Source organism: Littorina saxatilis, linkage group LG6 (assembly GCF_037325665.1).
Source record: "Littorina saxatilis isolate snail1 linkage group LG6, US_GU_Lsax_2.0, whole genome shotgun sequence".
NCBI lineage: Eukaryota > Metazoa > Mollusca > Gastropoda > Littorinimorpha > Littorinidae > Littorina > Littorina saxatilis.
In genome coordinates this window covers 2,888,745-2,904,683 of record NC_090250.1, presented here as the reverse complement: position 1 = coordinate 2,904,683, position 15,939 = coordinate 2,888,745, and the positions used below count along the sequence as shown (strand labels likewise).

At 44.2% G+C, this 15,939-nt stretch overlaps 2 protein-coding genes across 3 annotated transcripts in view; both read right to left on the bottom strand.

Annotated features, from left to right (window-relative positions):
- Positions 1–80: 80 nt before the first annotated feature.
- On the bottom strand, positions 81–6,668 carry LOC138968332 (uncharacterized). 2 transcript variants are annotated; one of them, XM_070340891.1, is made up of 3 exons: positions 5,809–6,668; positions 1,722–1,865; positions 81–1,160 (listed from the first exon to the last, which is right to left on the bottom strand). In XM_070340891.1, the coding sequence occupies exons 1-3, from the start codon at positions 6,065–6,067 to the stop codon at positions 730–732; spliced, it is 834 nt and encodes a 277-aa protein (XP_070196992.1). In that variant the 5' UTR covers positions 6,068–6,668; the 3' UTR covers positions 81–729. The 2 variants fall into 2 exon arrangements, with proteins under 2 accessions (XP_070196992.1, XP_070196990.1); XM_070340889.1 differs by having other exon boundaries at positions 81–1,178; positions 5,809–6,658.
- Positions 6,669–15,627: 8,959 nt separating this feature from the next.
- Positions 15,628–15,939, bottom strand: part of LOC138968292 (translation initiation factor eIF2B subunit epsilon-like) — a 30,997-nt gene continuing 30,685 nt past the window's right edge. Inside the window, exon 16 of the mRNA XM_070340851.1 lies at positions 15,628–15,934. Within this exon, the coding sequence (XP_070196952.1) occupies positions 15,872–15,934 (63 nt within the window). The 3' untranslated portion in view covers positions 15,628–15,871. The remainder of the gene's footprint in view (positions 15,935–15,939) is intronic.

Below are 15,939 nucleotides of genomic sequence, written 5' to 3'. Positions count from 1 at the left end.
TAGATTACACATTCTGCGGAACAAAGTTGAAAACCACATTGTACATGTTGAACAAAATAACCCCAAAACCACACTGACAGTCAAGTTCACGTTAATTTTATTCATCTGTCGAGCAGTACAAATCACTATTTCTGTCAGCATGTCCATGCACCCATTCAGTTGTAGAATTCTCAATTACAGGAATGCACTAGACTGTATTTTTCCTGAACACAAAAAAACAGTTTTCTGCCCGAACTTTGTTGGACACACACACACACACACACAAAGACCAATCCAAAAGCAATGTACATAACTGTTATCAGCAACGAAATAATAAAAACGCAAAACAAGACATTGGAATCAGTCTGTACTAATGCTGCGTGTTTTCCCGAATAAACGGTAAAAAGCAAAGCTTCCTTCAGTCCTCGTGTTCAACGGAGACCATGTCTAGCAGACCTTTGAGCTCATGACGTTCGATCCACTCACAACTAGGCTTAACATGCAAATATGCAATAAAATAATACAACAAGGAATGTAAAATAATGAAGAAAAACAACAAACAGTGACAAACTGAAGCTTGAGCACAGACATTGGAGCATTGCGATATAGCAACAGAAAGAAAGAAATAAAGACAAAAATCAACCAACCAGCCAAACTACCAACCAGCCAACCTACCTACCAGCCAAACAAACAAGCAGGCAAGCGAACTAAACTAAATTAAGGCGCCTCTCCCGGGTAACCAGCCTTTAATTACGCCTGGTCTGCCTGGTTGTTCGGCTGGGGACCAGGGTACGTTGTGGGATTTCCGTAGGGCTCAGGATTCCCATACCCGTAAACATTCCCGTAAGCCTGAGGGTTTCCGTACGGTTGAGCATTCCCGTACGACTGGGGGTTTCCGTAGGGCTGAGGGTTTCCGTACGACTGAGGACCACCGTAAGACTGAGGGTTTCTGAAGGGCTGGGCTTGAGCCTGACCTCCGGCCGTTGTGTAACTTTGAACTTGTGAGATGGTTGCCATGGTGATGACTTGACCCACGGCCCCAAGAGCGCTGGTGGGCAGGGGTTTGAACACGGCGATGATGAAAGCGGCAACGACGCAGAGACCACTACCAATGGCGGACAGTTTGAGGGACCAGCCGAAATGTTCTTTGGTCGCCGCCTCTGCAGCGAGCACCGCGCAGCCTGTTAAACCAAGCACTCCTAAAAAACAGGATCAATAAAAAATACATGTAGTCCTTAACTCTTAGGTCTTAGCAGATTGATTATGTAAGAATGTTCATAGAGGATCATACGACTGGGTAATGGATTGAGACAGCAGCAGTTGAGTTTGGAAAAAAACCTTCCGCCTAACGGACAAGTCGGAACAGCAGAATTAGAGAAAGACCAAGAAAACACAACCTGGCCATTCAAATGGCCATGACACCCGTTTGGTCGTTTTGCCGACATCATTCACATCTCAACAAGTGGGTGATTGTACTAAGTGTGGATCCACTATAGCTCATGGATTCCGTATACATTAAATAATACAAACTGTCCTTGCACTATGTTGCGGCCCTGCATGCCAACCGGCATAACGGCCAGTAAGTAAGTAAGTCCTTGCCCTTATCTCTTGTTCCCTGACTAAATAGTATGAACCCGCATAGCCAAATACGGTGAAGGGATGTTTTACACAAAAAGAACACAACCCCACCCAATCACTTCTAGCTACCTCCTCAAATACACCAGCGATTATGTGTGACTTACCAGAAAAGACAGACAAAGCCTCAAGAATGCTCGTCACTGGTCCCGGAATGGAGCGACAGCAGTTGGTGACGAGGGCATAGACACAGGCCATGAACAGACCAATCAGAGAGATAGACGCCAGGGCCCTAACGGCGTGGAACCATGCTGGAACAGTCCGAGTTATTGACAGGTGTCTATAATTGATGAATTCACTCATCATTTTTGTATATTTGCAATAATCGAATTCCGGAAATAACTCTGTCAGGTTTTTACGTTGACTGGGAATCGAGACGAGGTTCCCGTTTGGTGAGCGTTCAAATGGAAGGGTGTTTGTACTGTGTGTAAAAGCCTGACAGTATCTGTGATGGTTTACGGGAGGCTTACTGTCCGGGCGTGATTTCCGGTATTGAATATTCATAACAGCCGTCCAACACCAAAACGAGGCGCCATTGTTGTAGAGGAACAAGTCCACGAAAATAAATTCTTTGAAAATTTCTCACGCTCGACAGAAACCAGCCAGGATGTTCCCGTTCGGTGAGCGTTCAAATGGAAGTATGCTTGTACTGTGTGTAGACGCTCGGGGAGCTCTGTGATGGTTTACGGGAGGCTTACTGTGCCTTTAATTGTTTAACCAAATTTATTGAAATTTTCGTCAGGCAATCTTCGACAAAGTCCGGACAATGAGATTGCATTTAAGCTTGGAAGTTTAAAAATTAGTTGATTAGTTTGCTCATTAAAGTTGTCATTACAATCAATTTTTTCCAAACAGATTTAAAATTGATTGCATCGTATATTTTATCAAATTCTGAATCTAAAAGTATAATACATGTTACTCTAGCGCATAGTGCTTTTAGTTATGCGCTATAGAAATCTCCTTAATAAATAAAATAAATAAATAAAATGTGATCACGATTAACAAAAAAATGTTAATCAGTACTACGAGTAAAATTGTAGAAATAGGTCCAAAAAGGATTCCATCTCTTTTTCTATCATGTCCTGATTCCAAAAACATATAGATATATAATAATAAAAAATAAAAATAAAAATAAAAAAAATTAAAATTAAAATTAAAATAAATCCCTGCGCTTAGAACTGTACCCACGGAATACGCACGAAATAAGCCTCATATTGATTGATTGATTGATTAATAATGTGTTTTTTAAAAAAAAGCCCTGAACGTCAACAAAAATACAGAAAAACTTCGAATTGTACTGATCTTGTCTTGATGAAAAAATAATTCTTTTATGATTTAAGAATGTTTGTGTAACAAGCTGTCAATTTATTATTTAGATTTTAAAAGTTAGGTCTAGCGCCAAAACGCACCATGGTCCGATTGTCTACTGAGACAATCCGCAAAATTAATTCTTTGAACATTGCTCGCTCTTTACGTAGGGCACCTAGGATGTTCCCGTTTGGTGAGCGTTCAAATGGAAGGGTGTTTGTACTGTGTGTAAAAGCCTGACAGTATCTGTGATGGTTTACGGGAGGCGCACTGTGCCTTTAACATGTTTACACATTTTATGTCTGACCCATGCTGGACATAAACGTTATAATCTACAACACTTCTTTCAAATTAATCTTAAATATTTATATGTATGTGCAGTTGGAAAATGTGTCATGTGTCTCCAGCATATTATAATATAAACGCACATTAAATATATATATATATGTCGTGCCGAATTCACGTAATTGCCGATTCCGCGTAATTAATGGGCAACATTTTTGCCTATTTTGCGTAATCGGCAAAACGCTGCCCAATACGTGAAATCGGCAGCGTTTTGCCAAAATCGCGTAAAGGCTTCTAAAATTTGCCCATTTTGCGAAATTGGCAGCCACTTTTAGGTTTAAAGTTCTCAAATGCCTGGGATATCATCACATTTAGACAACTAGATACTCGAATGAATAGATATTGCAATAATCGATAAGTTATGGCAAGTTATTGCAGAAAGTATAGTTTTCGTGCATTTCCGGAGTTATGCTCGACACAGACCAACATAGACCATACAAAACATAGTAGGGAGGTAAAGCAATGTTAATGCAATGTTCTGGTGACACAAAAAGTAAAAGACTGCATGACTGTCGCTTTTGCGAAATGGGCACATTTTAGAAGCCTTTCCGCATTTTCACGTAATGGGCAGCGTTTTGCCGATTACGCGAAATGGGCAAAAATGTTGCCGATTTCGCGAATTCGGCAATTCCGTGATATATATATATATATATAGTGTGACAGAGAGTTTTCTTGCACACGAGACGGTAGATGTTTCACGACGGCTTTAGCCGGAGTGAAACAGCAGCAGTCGAGTGTGCAAGAAAACTCTCTGTCACACGACTAGCTCGTAATGGCGATTATGTCTCACAGCTTCAACAGAGGAGAGAACAAACACGTTTTGCGTACTCACGCTTGATAAACCTAAACACAGGAGCAGCCATTGTGGAGAGATCTACTTTTTGACGAAAGTGACCGAACAACTATAAATGACGTCTCGGTATATGTGAATGACGTCACAGTCATCGTCACAGTCTGTATCTTTTGAAGCATCGCAATCTTCATGACGTCTTTCTGTGTCTGCATCCGCGAAATGTTTGTTCTTTTCGGGGTCTTTGTCATCTATGTTCAGAACTCTGTCCTTCTAGTTTCAGACTAACAGGCCTCCTGAGCGAGCCACTTTCCAAGGACAGCTAAATTCGCGAATGAAAACAGTACTGTCGTCTGGGATGCCGTTTTCAATATTCTCAGCGTTGAAGAATTTGTAAAGAGAAGAAACGATAACAGCAGGAGAAATAAAAGTCGTGTGTGCATTTTGGAGGGACGATTTCGAGTTTGAATCCGTTCTTGCACATGCTCCAAAGCGTGTAACATACAATATTGCACACGTTTGCTTTAGTAGTGGCAAAGAAGGAAAGCGTGTGACATTAACAGCTATTGTGTTTTCAGCGTAGCAATAGGGCCCGATATTTAGACGAGACAAGTATAATGCCGACGAGTCGAAGACGAGTCGCATTATACTTGTTCGAGTCTAAATATCGGACCCTATTGCTACGATGAAAACACAATAGCGTTTATATAGCTATTCTGACATTAAATTCTGTGTTAAAATCATGTTTTTGTCAGCAACAAGGACCAGAATGGTCCATGTCATTGATTGCAGACGACGGTTCCCTTTCTGCATGAAGCCACGGAAATAACCGAACATTGAAAAACCCACGGACATGTATTACGGAGAAAACTCAAGATAACCGGATGCTTAGCATTACGTCAATATCTTAGGAATCATATGACGTTATGACGTATCATGCTTGCCTACGTAGATTGTATGTTCGAAAGTCTGACTTCTGTTGGGAATTCGCGTGGTGAAGACTGCGGTAAATCTGTAGATGATAAGAGAACAAGGATTGTCTCAGAAGAAACGACGAAATGTTTCAGACCGGTAACTTCATTTCAACATTGCACTACACAATGGACGTTCTATGTGACAGGAGAGTTTGCTGATTTTGTGTTAAACATTGGTGATTGGAGAGATCGTCTGCAAAAATCAGAGATAGGTCGCTTCAGATTGCAGCTTTTGGAAATTTGCAAGGTTTGCTGCCAGTTAAAAACTGGATTTTACACGTAATGTATGTCATGTACAGTAAGCAACAACAAAAACACACACAAAGCAAATGGCACCGTCTGTCGACTAGTCACAGACACAAGCCTGGCGAGGTATGCGTGTACTTTATACACGTGGAAGAAACCGGAACCATGCGTCTTTGTTATTGCCGATATCGTTTGGATATCGGCAAAAATGGCCAACTTTCGTAGCGTTATGCTTTGATGATCGGAAAAGGGATGTGTGAGACCATCCAATCACAGCCCCCGAATCCCCCCACGTGTCCATCAGAATAGCTATATATATATATATATATAGAGAGAGAGAGAGAGAGAGACAGACAGACAGAGAGAGACAGAGAGAGACAAACAGACAGACAGACAAAGATAGACAGATAGACAGACAGAGACAGATAGACAGACAGAGACAGACAAAGAGAGGGAGACACAGAGAGACAGACATACAAACAGACACAAAAAACTGCCAGAGAGACAGACAGACAGACAAGAAAAACTTACGCAGGACAATATCCAAAGGGTACGTAACACATCTAGTCTGGAAGAAGCCACTAAAACGTGTCCCCGATTCACACATCATCCAAAGCCCTTCAGATCTGCTGTAATCCGACGATCTTTCTTTCTTTATTAGGTGTTCCGACGATGCAGCATAATAGAACCAAAATGGAGTAGTGTAGCCCACGAAAAAAGCAATAGCGGAAAAAAACAAGAGCACCACTCCCGCTTTGTAGCCTGAAGAGCGACTGGAGAACTCAGACATGTTGAGATCAAACCGACTGTTTCACAATGTGGAAAAAAACAACCTCAATGGTGATGAGAAGAAACTCTTCCCAAACCCTGTGAGACAAGTTTTGAATGTACACTTCTCAATCTTCAACCCTTTGCAGACACAACGTACACTTACACTCGCCCAAAATGAATTGTGCAACACACACGAATGCGTCAGTTGTTCACTTGCTGGCTTTGGAATTACCTTCCTCGTTCAGCCTTTAGCCTATTTGTGCCCATCGTGCACAGCCTTTACTTGTGCCCATCTTGCACAGCCTTTACTTGTGCCCTTCATGCACAGCCTTTACTTGTGCCCATCATGCACAGCGGCCTTTACTGTGCCCATCATGCACAGCCTTTACTGGTGCCCATCATGCACAGCCTTTACTTGTGCCCATCGTGCACAGCCTTTACTTGTGCCCATCGTGCACAGCGGCCTTTACTTGTGCCCATCATGCACAGCGGCCTTTACTTGTGCCCATCATGCACAGCCTTTACTGGTGCCCATCATGCACAGCCTTTACTTGTGCCCATCGTGCACAGCCTTTACTTGTGCCCATCATCCACAGCGGCCTTTACTTGTGCCCATCATGCACAGCCTTTACTGGTGCCCATCATGAACAGCCTTTACTTGTGCCCATCATGCACAGCCTTTACTGGTGCCCATCATGCACAGCCTTTACTTGTGCCCATCGTGCACAGCCTTTACTTGTGCCCATCGTGCACAGCCTTACTTGTGCCCATCATGCACAGCCTTTACTTGTGCCCATCATGCACAGCCTTTACTTGTGCCCATCATGCACAGCCTTTACTTGTGCCCATAACGCACAGCCTTTACTTGTGCCCATCATCCACAACCTTTACTTGTGCCCATAATGCACAGCCTTTACTTGTGCCCATCGTGCACAGCCTTTTCTTGTGCCCATCGTGCACAGCCTTTACTTGTGCCCATCGTGCACAGCCTTTACTTGTGCCCATCGTGCACAGCCTTTCCTTGTGCCCATCATGCACAGCCTTTACTTGTGCCCATCGTGCACAGCCTTTCCTTGTGCCCATCATGCACAGCCTTTACTTGTGCCCATCATGCACAACCTTTACTTGTGCCCATCGTGCACAGCCTTTACTTGTGCCCATCGTGCACAGCCTTTACTTGTGCCCATCATGCACAGCCTTTACTTGTGCCCATCATGCACAGCCTTTACTTGTGCCCATCATGCACAGCCTTTACTTGTGCCCATCATGCACAGCCTTTACTTGTGCCCATCGTGCACAGCCTTTACTTGTGCCCATCGTGCACATCCTTTACTTATGCCCATCATGCACAGCCTTTACTTGTGCCCATCATGCACAGCCTTTACTTGTGCCCATCATGCACAGCCTTTACTTGTGCCCATCGTGCACAGCCTTTACTTGTGCCCATCATGCACAACCTTTACTTGTGCCCATCGTGCACAGCCTTTACTTGTGCCCATCATGCACAGCCTTTACTTGTGCCCATCATGCACAGCCTTTACTTGTGTCCATCATGCACAGCCTTTACTTGTGCCCATAATGCACATCCTTTACTTGTGTCCATCATGCACATCCTTTACTTGTGCCCATCATGCACAGCCTTTACTTGTGCCCATCATGCACAGCCTTTACTTGTGCCCATCATGCACAGCCTTTACTTGTGTCCATCATGCACAGCCTTTACTTGTGTCATCATGCTCAGCCTTTACTTGTGCACATCATGCACAGCCTTTACTTGTGTCCATCATGCACAGCCTTTACTTGTGTCCATCATGCACAGCCTTTACTTGTGCCCATAATGCACATCCTTTACTTGTGTCCATCATGCACATCCTTTACTTGTGCCCATCATGCACATCCTTTACTTGTGCACATCATGCACAGCCTTTACTTGTGCCCATCATGCACAGCCTTTACTTGTGTCCATCATGCACAGCCTTTACTTGTGCCCATAATGCACATCCTTTACTTGTGTCCATCATGCACATCCTTTACTTGTGTCCATCTTGCACAGCCTTTACTTGTGTCCATCATGCACAGCCTTTACTTGTGTCCATCATGCACATCCTTTACTTGTGCCCATCATGCACATCCTTTACTTGTGTCCATCATGCACATCCTTTACTTGTGTCCATCATGCACAGCCTTTACTTGTGCCCATCATGCACATCCTTTACTTGTGTCCATCATGCACATCCTTTACTTGTGTTCATCATGCACAGCCTTTACTTGTGCCCATCATGCACATCCTTTACTTGTGTCCATCATGCACAGCCTTTACTTGTGCCCATCATGCACATCCTTTACTTGTGTCCATCATGCACAGCCTTTACTTGTGCCCATCATGCACATCCTTTACTTGTGTCCATCGTGCACAGCCTTTACTTGTGCCCATAATGCACAGCCTTTACTTGTGTCCATCGTGCACAGCCTTTACTTGTGCCCATAATGCACAGCCTTTACTTGTGCCCATCATGCACAGCCTTTACTTGTGTCCATCGTGCACAGCCTTTACTTGTGCCCATAATGCACAGCCTTTACTTGTGCCCATCATGCACAGCCTTTACTTGTGCCCATCATGCACAGCCTTTACTTGTGCCCATCATGCACAGCCTTTACTTGTGCCCATAATACACAGCCTTTACTTGTGCCCATCCTGCACATCCTTTACTTGTGTCCATCATGCACAGCCTTTACTTGTGCCCATCATGCACAACCTTTACTTGTGCCCATAATGCACATCCTTTACTTGTGTCCATCATGCACAGCCTTTACTTGTGCCCATAATGCACATCCTTTACTTGTGCCCATCATGCACAGCCTTTACTTGTGCCCATCATGCACAGCCTTTACTTGTGCCCATCATGCACAGCCTTTACTTGTGTCCATCATGCACATCCTTTACTTGTGCCCATCATGCACAACCTTTACTTGTGCCCATCGTGCACAGCCTTTACTTGTGCCCATCATGCACAGCCTTTACTTGTGCCCATCATGCACAGCCTTTACTTGTGTCCATCATGCACAGCCTTTACTTGTGCCCATAATGCACATCCTTTACTTGTGTCCATCATGCACATCCTTTACTTGTGCCCATCATGCAAACCTTTACTTGTGCCCATCATGCACAGCCTTTACTTGTGCCCATCATGCACAGCCTTTACTTGTGCCCATCATGCACAGCCTTTACTTGTGTCCATCATGCACAGCCTTTACTTGTGCCCATAATGCACATCCTTTACTTGTGTCCATCATGCACATCCTTTACTTGTGCCCATCATGCACATCCTTTACTTGTGTCCATCATGCACATCCTTTACTTGTGCCCATCATGCACATCCTTTACTTGTGTCCATCATGCACATCCTTTACTTGTGCCCATCATGCACATCCTTTACTTGTGCCCATCATGCACATCCTTTACTTGTGTCCATCGTGCACAGCCTTTACTTGTGCCCATAATGCACAGCCTTTACTTGTGCCCATAATGCACAGCCTTTACTTGTGCCCATCATGCACAGCCTTTACTTGTGTCCATCGTGCACAGCCTTTACTTGTGCCCATAATGCACAGCCTTTACTTGTGCCCATCATGCACAGCCTTTACTTGTGTCCATCGTGCACAGCCTTTACTTGTGCCCATAATGCACAGCCTTTACTTGTGCCCATCATGCACAGCCTTTACTTGTGCCCATCATGCACAGCCTTTACTTGTGCCCATCATGCACAGCCTTTACTTGTGCCCATCATGCACAGCCTTTACTTGTGCCCATCATGCACATCCTTTACTTGTGCCCATAATGCACAGCCTTTACTTGTGCCCATCATGCACAGCCTTTACTTGTGCCCATCATACACAGCCTTTACTTGTGTCCATCATGTACATCCTTTACTTGTGCCCATAATGCACATCCTTTACTTGTGTCCATCATGCACATCCTTTACTTGTGCCCATCATGCACAGCCTTTACTTGTGCCCATCATGCACAGCCTTTACTTGTGTCCATCATGCACAGCCTTTACTTGTGCCCATCATGCACAGCCTTTACTTGTGTCCATCGTGCACAGCCTTTACTTGTGCCCATAATGCACAGCCTTTACTTGTGCCCATCATGCACAGCCTTTACTTGTGCCCATCATGCACAGCCTTTACTTGTGCCCATCATACACAGCCTTTACTTGTGTCCATCATGTACAGCCTTTACTTGTGTCCATCATGCACATCCTTTACTTGTGCCCATCATGCACATCCTTTACTTGTGCACATCATGCACAGCCTTTACTTGTGCCCATCATGCACAGCCTTTACTTGTGTCCATCATGCACAGCCTTTACTTGTGCCCATAATGCACATCCTTTACTTGTGTCCATCATGCACATCCTTTACTTGTGCCCATCATGCACAACCTTTACTTGTGCCCATCGTGCACAGCCTTTACTTGTGCCCATCATGCACAGCCTTTACTTGTGCCCATCATGCACAGCCTTTACTTGTGTCCATCATGCACAGCCTTTACTTGTGCCCATAATGCACATCCTTTACTTGTGTCCATCATGCACATCCTTTACTTGTGCCCATCATGCAAACCTTTACTTGTGCCCATCGTGCACAGCCTTCACTTGTGCCCATCATGCACAGCCTTTACTTGTGCCCATCATGCACAGCCTTTACTTGTGTCCATCATGCACAGCCTTTACTTGTGCCCATAATGCACATCCTTTACTTGTGTCCATCATGCACATCCTTTACTTGTGCCCATCATGCACATCCTTTACTTGTGCACATCATGCACAGCCTTTACTTGTGCCCATCATGCACAGCCTTTACTTGCGCCCATCGTGCACAGCCTTTACTTGTATCCATCGTGCACAGCCTTTTCTTGTGCCCATAATGCACAGCCTTTACTTGTGCCCATCATGCACAGCCTTTACTTGTGTCCATCGTGCACAGCCTTTACTTGTGCCCATAATGCACAGCCTTTACTTGTGCCCATCATGCACATCCTTTACTTGTGTCCATCATGCACAGCCTTTACTTGTGCCCATAATGCACAGCCTTTACTTGTGTCCATCGTGCACAGCCTTTACTTGTGCCCATAATGCACAGCCTATACTTGTGCCCATCATGCACAGCCTTTACTTGTGTCCATCGTGCACAGCCTTTACTTGTGCCCATAATGCACAGCCTTTACTTGTGCTCATCATGCACAGCCTTTACTTGTGCCCATCATGCACAGCCTTTACTTGTGCCCATCATGCACAGCCTTTACTTGTGCCCATAATACACAGCCTTTACTTGTGCCCATCCTGCACATCCTTTACTTGTGTCCATCATGCACAGCCTTTACTTGTGCCCATCATGCACAGCCTTTACTTGTGACCATCGTGCACAGCCTTTACTTGTGTCCATCGTGCACAGCCTTTACTTGTGCCCATAATGCACAGCCTTTACTTGTGCCCATCATGCACAGCCTTTACTTGTGCCCATCATGCACAGCCTTTACTTGTGCCCATCATGCACAGCCTTTACTTGTGTCCATCATGCACATCCTTTACTTGTGCCCATCATGCACAACCTTTACTTGTGCCCATCGTGCACAGCCTTTACTTGTGCCCATCATGCACAGCCTTTACTTGTGCCCATCATGCACAGCCTTTACTTGTGTCCATCATGCACAGCCTTTACTTGTGCCCATAATGCACATCCTTTACTTGTGTCCATCATGCACATCCTTTACTTGTGCCCATCATGCACAGCCTTTACTTGTGCCCATCATGCACAGCCTTTACTTGTGCCCATCATGCACAGCCTTTACTTGTGCCCATCATGCACAGCCTTTACTTGTGTCCATCATGCACAGCCTTTACTTGTGCCCATAATGCACATCCTTTACTTGTGTCCATCATGCACATCCTTTACTTGTGCCCATCATGCACATCCTTTACTTGTGTCCATCATGCACATCCTATACTTGTGCCCATCATGCACATCCTTTACTTGTGTCCATCATGCACATCCTTTACTTGTGTCCATCATGCACATCCTTTACTTGTGTCCATCATGCACATCCTTTACTTGTGTCCATCGTGCACAGCCTTTACTTGTGCCCATAATGCACATCCTTTACTTGTGCCCATCATGCGCAGCCTTTACTTGTGCCCATCATGCACATCCTTTACTTGTATCCATCGTGCACAGCCTTTACTTGTGCCCATCATGCACAGCCTTTACTTGTGCCCATCATGCACAGCCTTTACTTGTGTCCAACGTGCACACCCTTTACTTGTGCCCATAATGCACAGCCTTTACTTGTGCCCATCATGCACAGCCTTTACTTGTGCCCATCATGCACAGCCTTTACTTGTGCCCATCATGCACAGCCTTTACTTGTGCCCATCATGCACAGCCTTTACTTGTGCCCATCATGCACATCCTTTACTTGTGCCCATAATGCACAGCCTTTACTTGTGCCCATCATGCACAGCCTTTACTTGTGCCCATCATACACAGCCTTTACTTGTGTCCATCATGTACAGCCTTTACTTGTGCCCATAATGCACATCCTTTACTTGTGCCCATCATGCACAGCCCTTACTTGTGCCCATCATGCACAGCCTTTACTTGTGCCCATCATACACAGCCTTTACTTGTGTCCATCATGCACAGCCTATACTTGTGCCCATCATGCACAGCCTTTACTTGTGTCCATCGTGCACAGCCTTTACTTGTGCCCATAATGCACAGCCTTTACTTGTGCTCATCATGCACAGCCTTTACTTGTGCCCTTCATGCACAGCCTTTACTTGTGCCCATCTTGCACAGCCTTTACTTGTGTCCATCATGCACAGCCTTTACTTGTGTCCATCATGCACATCCTTTACTTGTGCCCATCATGCACATCCTTTACTTGTGCCCATCATGCACATCCTTTACTTGTGTCCATCGTGCACAGCCTTTACTTGTGTCCATCATGCACAGCCTTTACTTGTGCCCATAATGCACATCCTTTACTTGTGTCCATCATGCACATCCTTTACTTGTGCCCATCATGCACAACCTTTACTTGTGCCCATCGTGCACAGCCTTTACTTGTGCCCATCATGCACAGCCTTTACTTGTGCCCATCATGCACAGCCTTTACTTGTGTCCATCATGCACAGCCTTTACTTGTGCCCATAATGCACATCCTTTACTTGTGTCCATCATGCACATCCTTTACTTGTGCCCATCATGCACAACCTTTACTTGTGCCCATCGTGCACAGCCTTTACTTGTGCCCATCATGCACAGCCTTTACTTGTGCCCATCATACACAGCCTTTACTTGTGTCCATCATGTACATCCTTTACTTGTGCCCATAATGCACATCCTTTACTTGTGTCCATCATGCACATCCTTTACTTGTGCCCATCATGCACATCCTTTACTTGTGCACATCATGCACAGCCTTTACTTGTGCCCATCATGCACAGCCTTTACTTGTGTCCATCATGCACAGCCTTTACTTGTGCCCATAATGCACATCCTTTACTTGTGTCCATCATGCACATCCTTTACTTGTGTCCATCATGCACATCCTTTACTTGTGTCCATCATGCACATCCTTTACTTGTGTCCATCATGCACATCCTTTACTTGTGCCCATCATGCACAGCCTTTACTTGTGTCCATCGTGCACATCCTTTACTTGTGTCCATCATGCACATCCTTTACTTGTGTCCATCATGCACATCCTTTACTTGTGTCCATCGTGCACAGCCTTTACTTGTGCCCATAATGCACATCCTTTACTTGTGTCCATCATGCACATCCTTTACTTGTGTCCATCATGCACATCCTTTACTTGTGCCCATCATGCACATCCTTTACTTGTGTCCATCATGCACAGCCTTTACTTGTGCCCATCATGCACATCCTTTACTTGTGTCCATCATGCACATCCTTTACTTGTGTTCATCATGCACAGCCTTTACTTGTGCCCATCATGCACATCCTTTACTTGTGTCCATCGTGCACAGCCTTTACTTGTGCCCATCATGCACATCCTTTACTTGTGCCCATCATGCACATCCTATACTTGTGCCCATCATGCACATCCTTTACTTGTGTCCATCGTGCACAGCCTTTACTTGTGCCCATAATGCACAGCCTTTACTTGTGTCCATCGTGCACAGCCTTTACTTGTGCCCATAATGCACAGCCTATACTTGTGCCCATCATGCACAGCCTTTACTTGTGCCCATCATGCACAGCCTTTACTTGTGCTCATCATGCACAGCCTTTACTTGTGCCCATGATGCACAGCCTTTACTTGTGCCCATGATGCACAACCTTTACTTGTGCCCATCATGCACAGCCTTTACTTGTGCCCATCATGCACAGCCTTTACTTGTGCCCATCATGCACAGCCTTTACTTGTGCCCATTGTGTACAGCCTTTACTTGTGCCCATCATGCACAGCCTTTACTTGTGCTCATCTATTTTTAGGGTTACTTCCCCCCCTACCAGGGTGGAGCGTAGTTTCAGCGTTCTAGCACTAAACTGAAGTAAATTGCTATATGTGAATTGGGATAAGATATGTAATTTAATCGCGGTGTGATCATTTTGTTTGGATCATACCTCGTATCAACTAACGCATCCAGTTCACGAGGCGCCGATGTCAGATTGTCACCAACACCAGTGGGGGTCATACGCCATAATGACCTTCTGGCGAGACTTGCGTTGCCCAGGACAACAAAAGACTGTTCCATGCCAAAGTACAGTGTTAGAAGAACATCTCACATTTATTTTGATTCCTTTCAATGTCATGTTTTTTATTCATGCAATTTTCAAATATAACTTAAACTTATTTCTGAAGAGAATTCGCGTTTCTATTGTTACTCGGTATACATTGATCTTGATTTCTTTTACTTGCTGTATTTTTATTTAAATCTCATATCTTTTATAATTCAGGTTAGTCAAGGGAAACGCCTGCATTTTTGTGTATTAAAAATAATCCCACACTACTCAAGCAAATCAGAAAATAAACTTTCTCATTTTGCATTTTATGTATGAATATTTCTACTTGTCAAACTTACAGCAAGCCAGTTTACCTTTTTTTTTTTTTACAATGTATCTTAAACTTGAACTTTTGTGCATTTCATCATTTTAATGTATCTGGATTAAGACTACTGTAAGCTGTACACGTGTAGCTTTGCCATTTTTCATCGTTGTGTGTGCGTCAGTGTGCTTTTAATCTTCTCTCTGAAGTGTCATCTCTACTGGTTTTGTTGATCCATTGTACAATTATTTTTTATAAGTCGTTTTTTGAATGATTTTGAAAAACAGATCAGTGTTTTCGTAGCTCATCTAGGAGTCTTGAAGTATTGTGATTGTCGGAAATAAAATCTCTTTACAAAAAAAAATTCTTAAGGAGTGTGTGTTTATTCTGTGAGACTGCTCAATAACACTGGACTGCAGAGTTTGCATATCCTGCAGAACGAAGTAAATAACCATGACTTTGTATAACAAAATAACCCCCAAATCACACAGACAGTCCAGTTCACATTATGATTTTATTCATCTGTCAAGCAGTACAAATTAGCATGCACTGTACTGCATCAATATTCCAGTCTGCATGTACATCCATTCAGTCTAGAATGCAGTTAAAGGAATGCACTATACTGTATTTTCCAGAAGAATAAAAAAGTTTTCTGCCCGAACTTTGTTGGACACTTGAAGAGGGAAGAACTGAAAGACTCGCAGCGATAACAATCAAGTAACAGACGCGCGGAAGACGTGTCCATCAATCAGATTCTTCTTCCGACTCTTCCTCTGCTTCTTGTAGCCAGGTGACAAAAGCTTTCATCTGAA

Coding starts and splice junctions, on each gene's coding strand:
- LOC138968332 (XM_070340889.1), bottom strand. CDS start 6,067: ATGTCTGAGTTCTCCAGTCGCTCTTCAGGCTACAAAGCGGGAGTGGTG. Junction 1,866..5,808: donor CCCTTTGGATATTGTCCTGC/GTAAGTTTTTCT, acceptor GGACTGTTCCAG/CATGGTTCCACGCCGTTAGG. Junction 1,179..1,721: donor GGCTTTGTCTGTCTTTTCTG/GTAAGTCACACA, acceptor CCTGTTTTTTAG/GAGTGCTTGGTTTAACAGGC.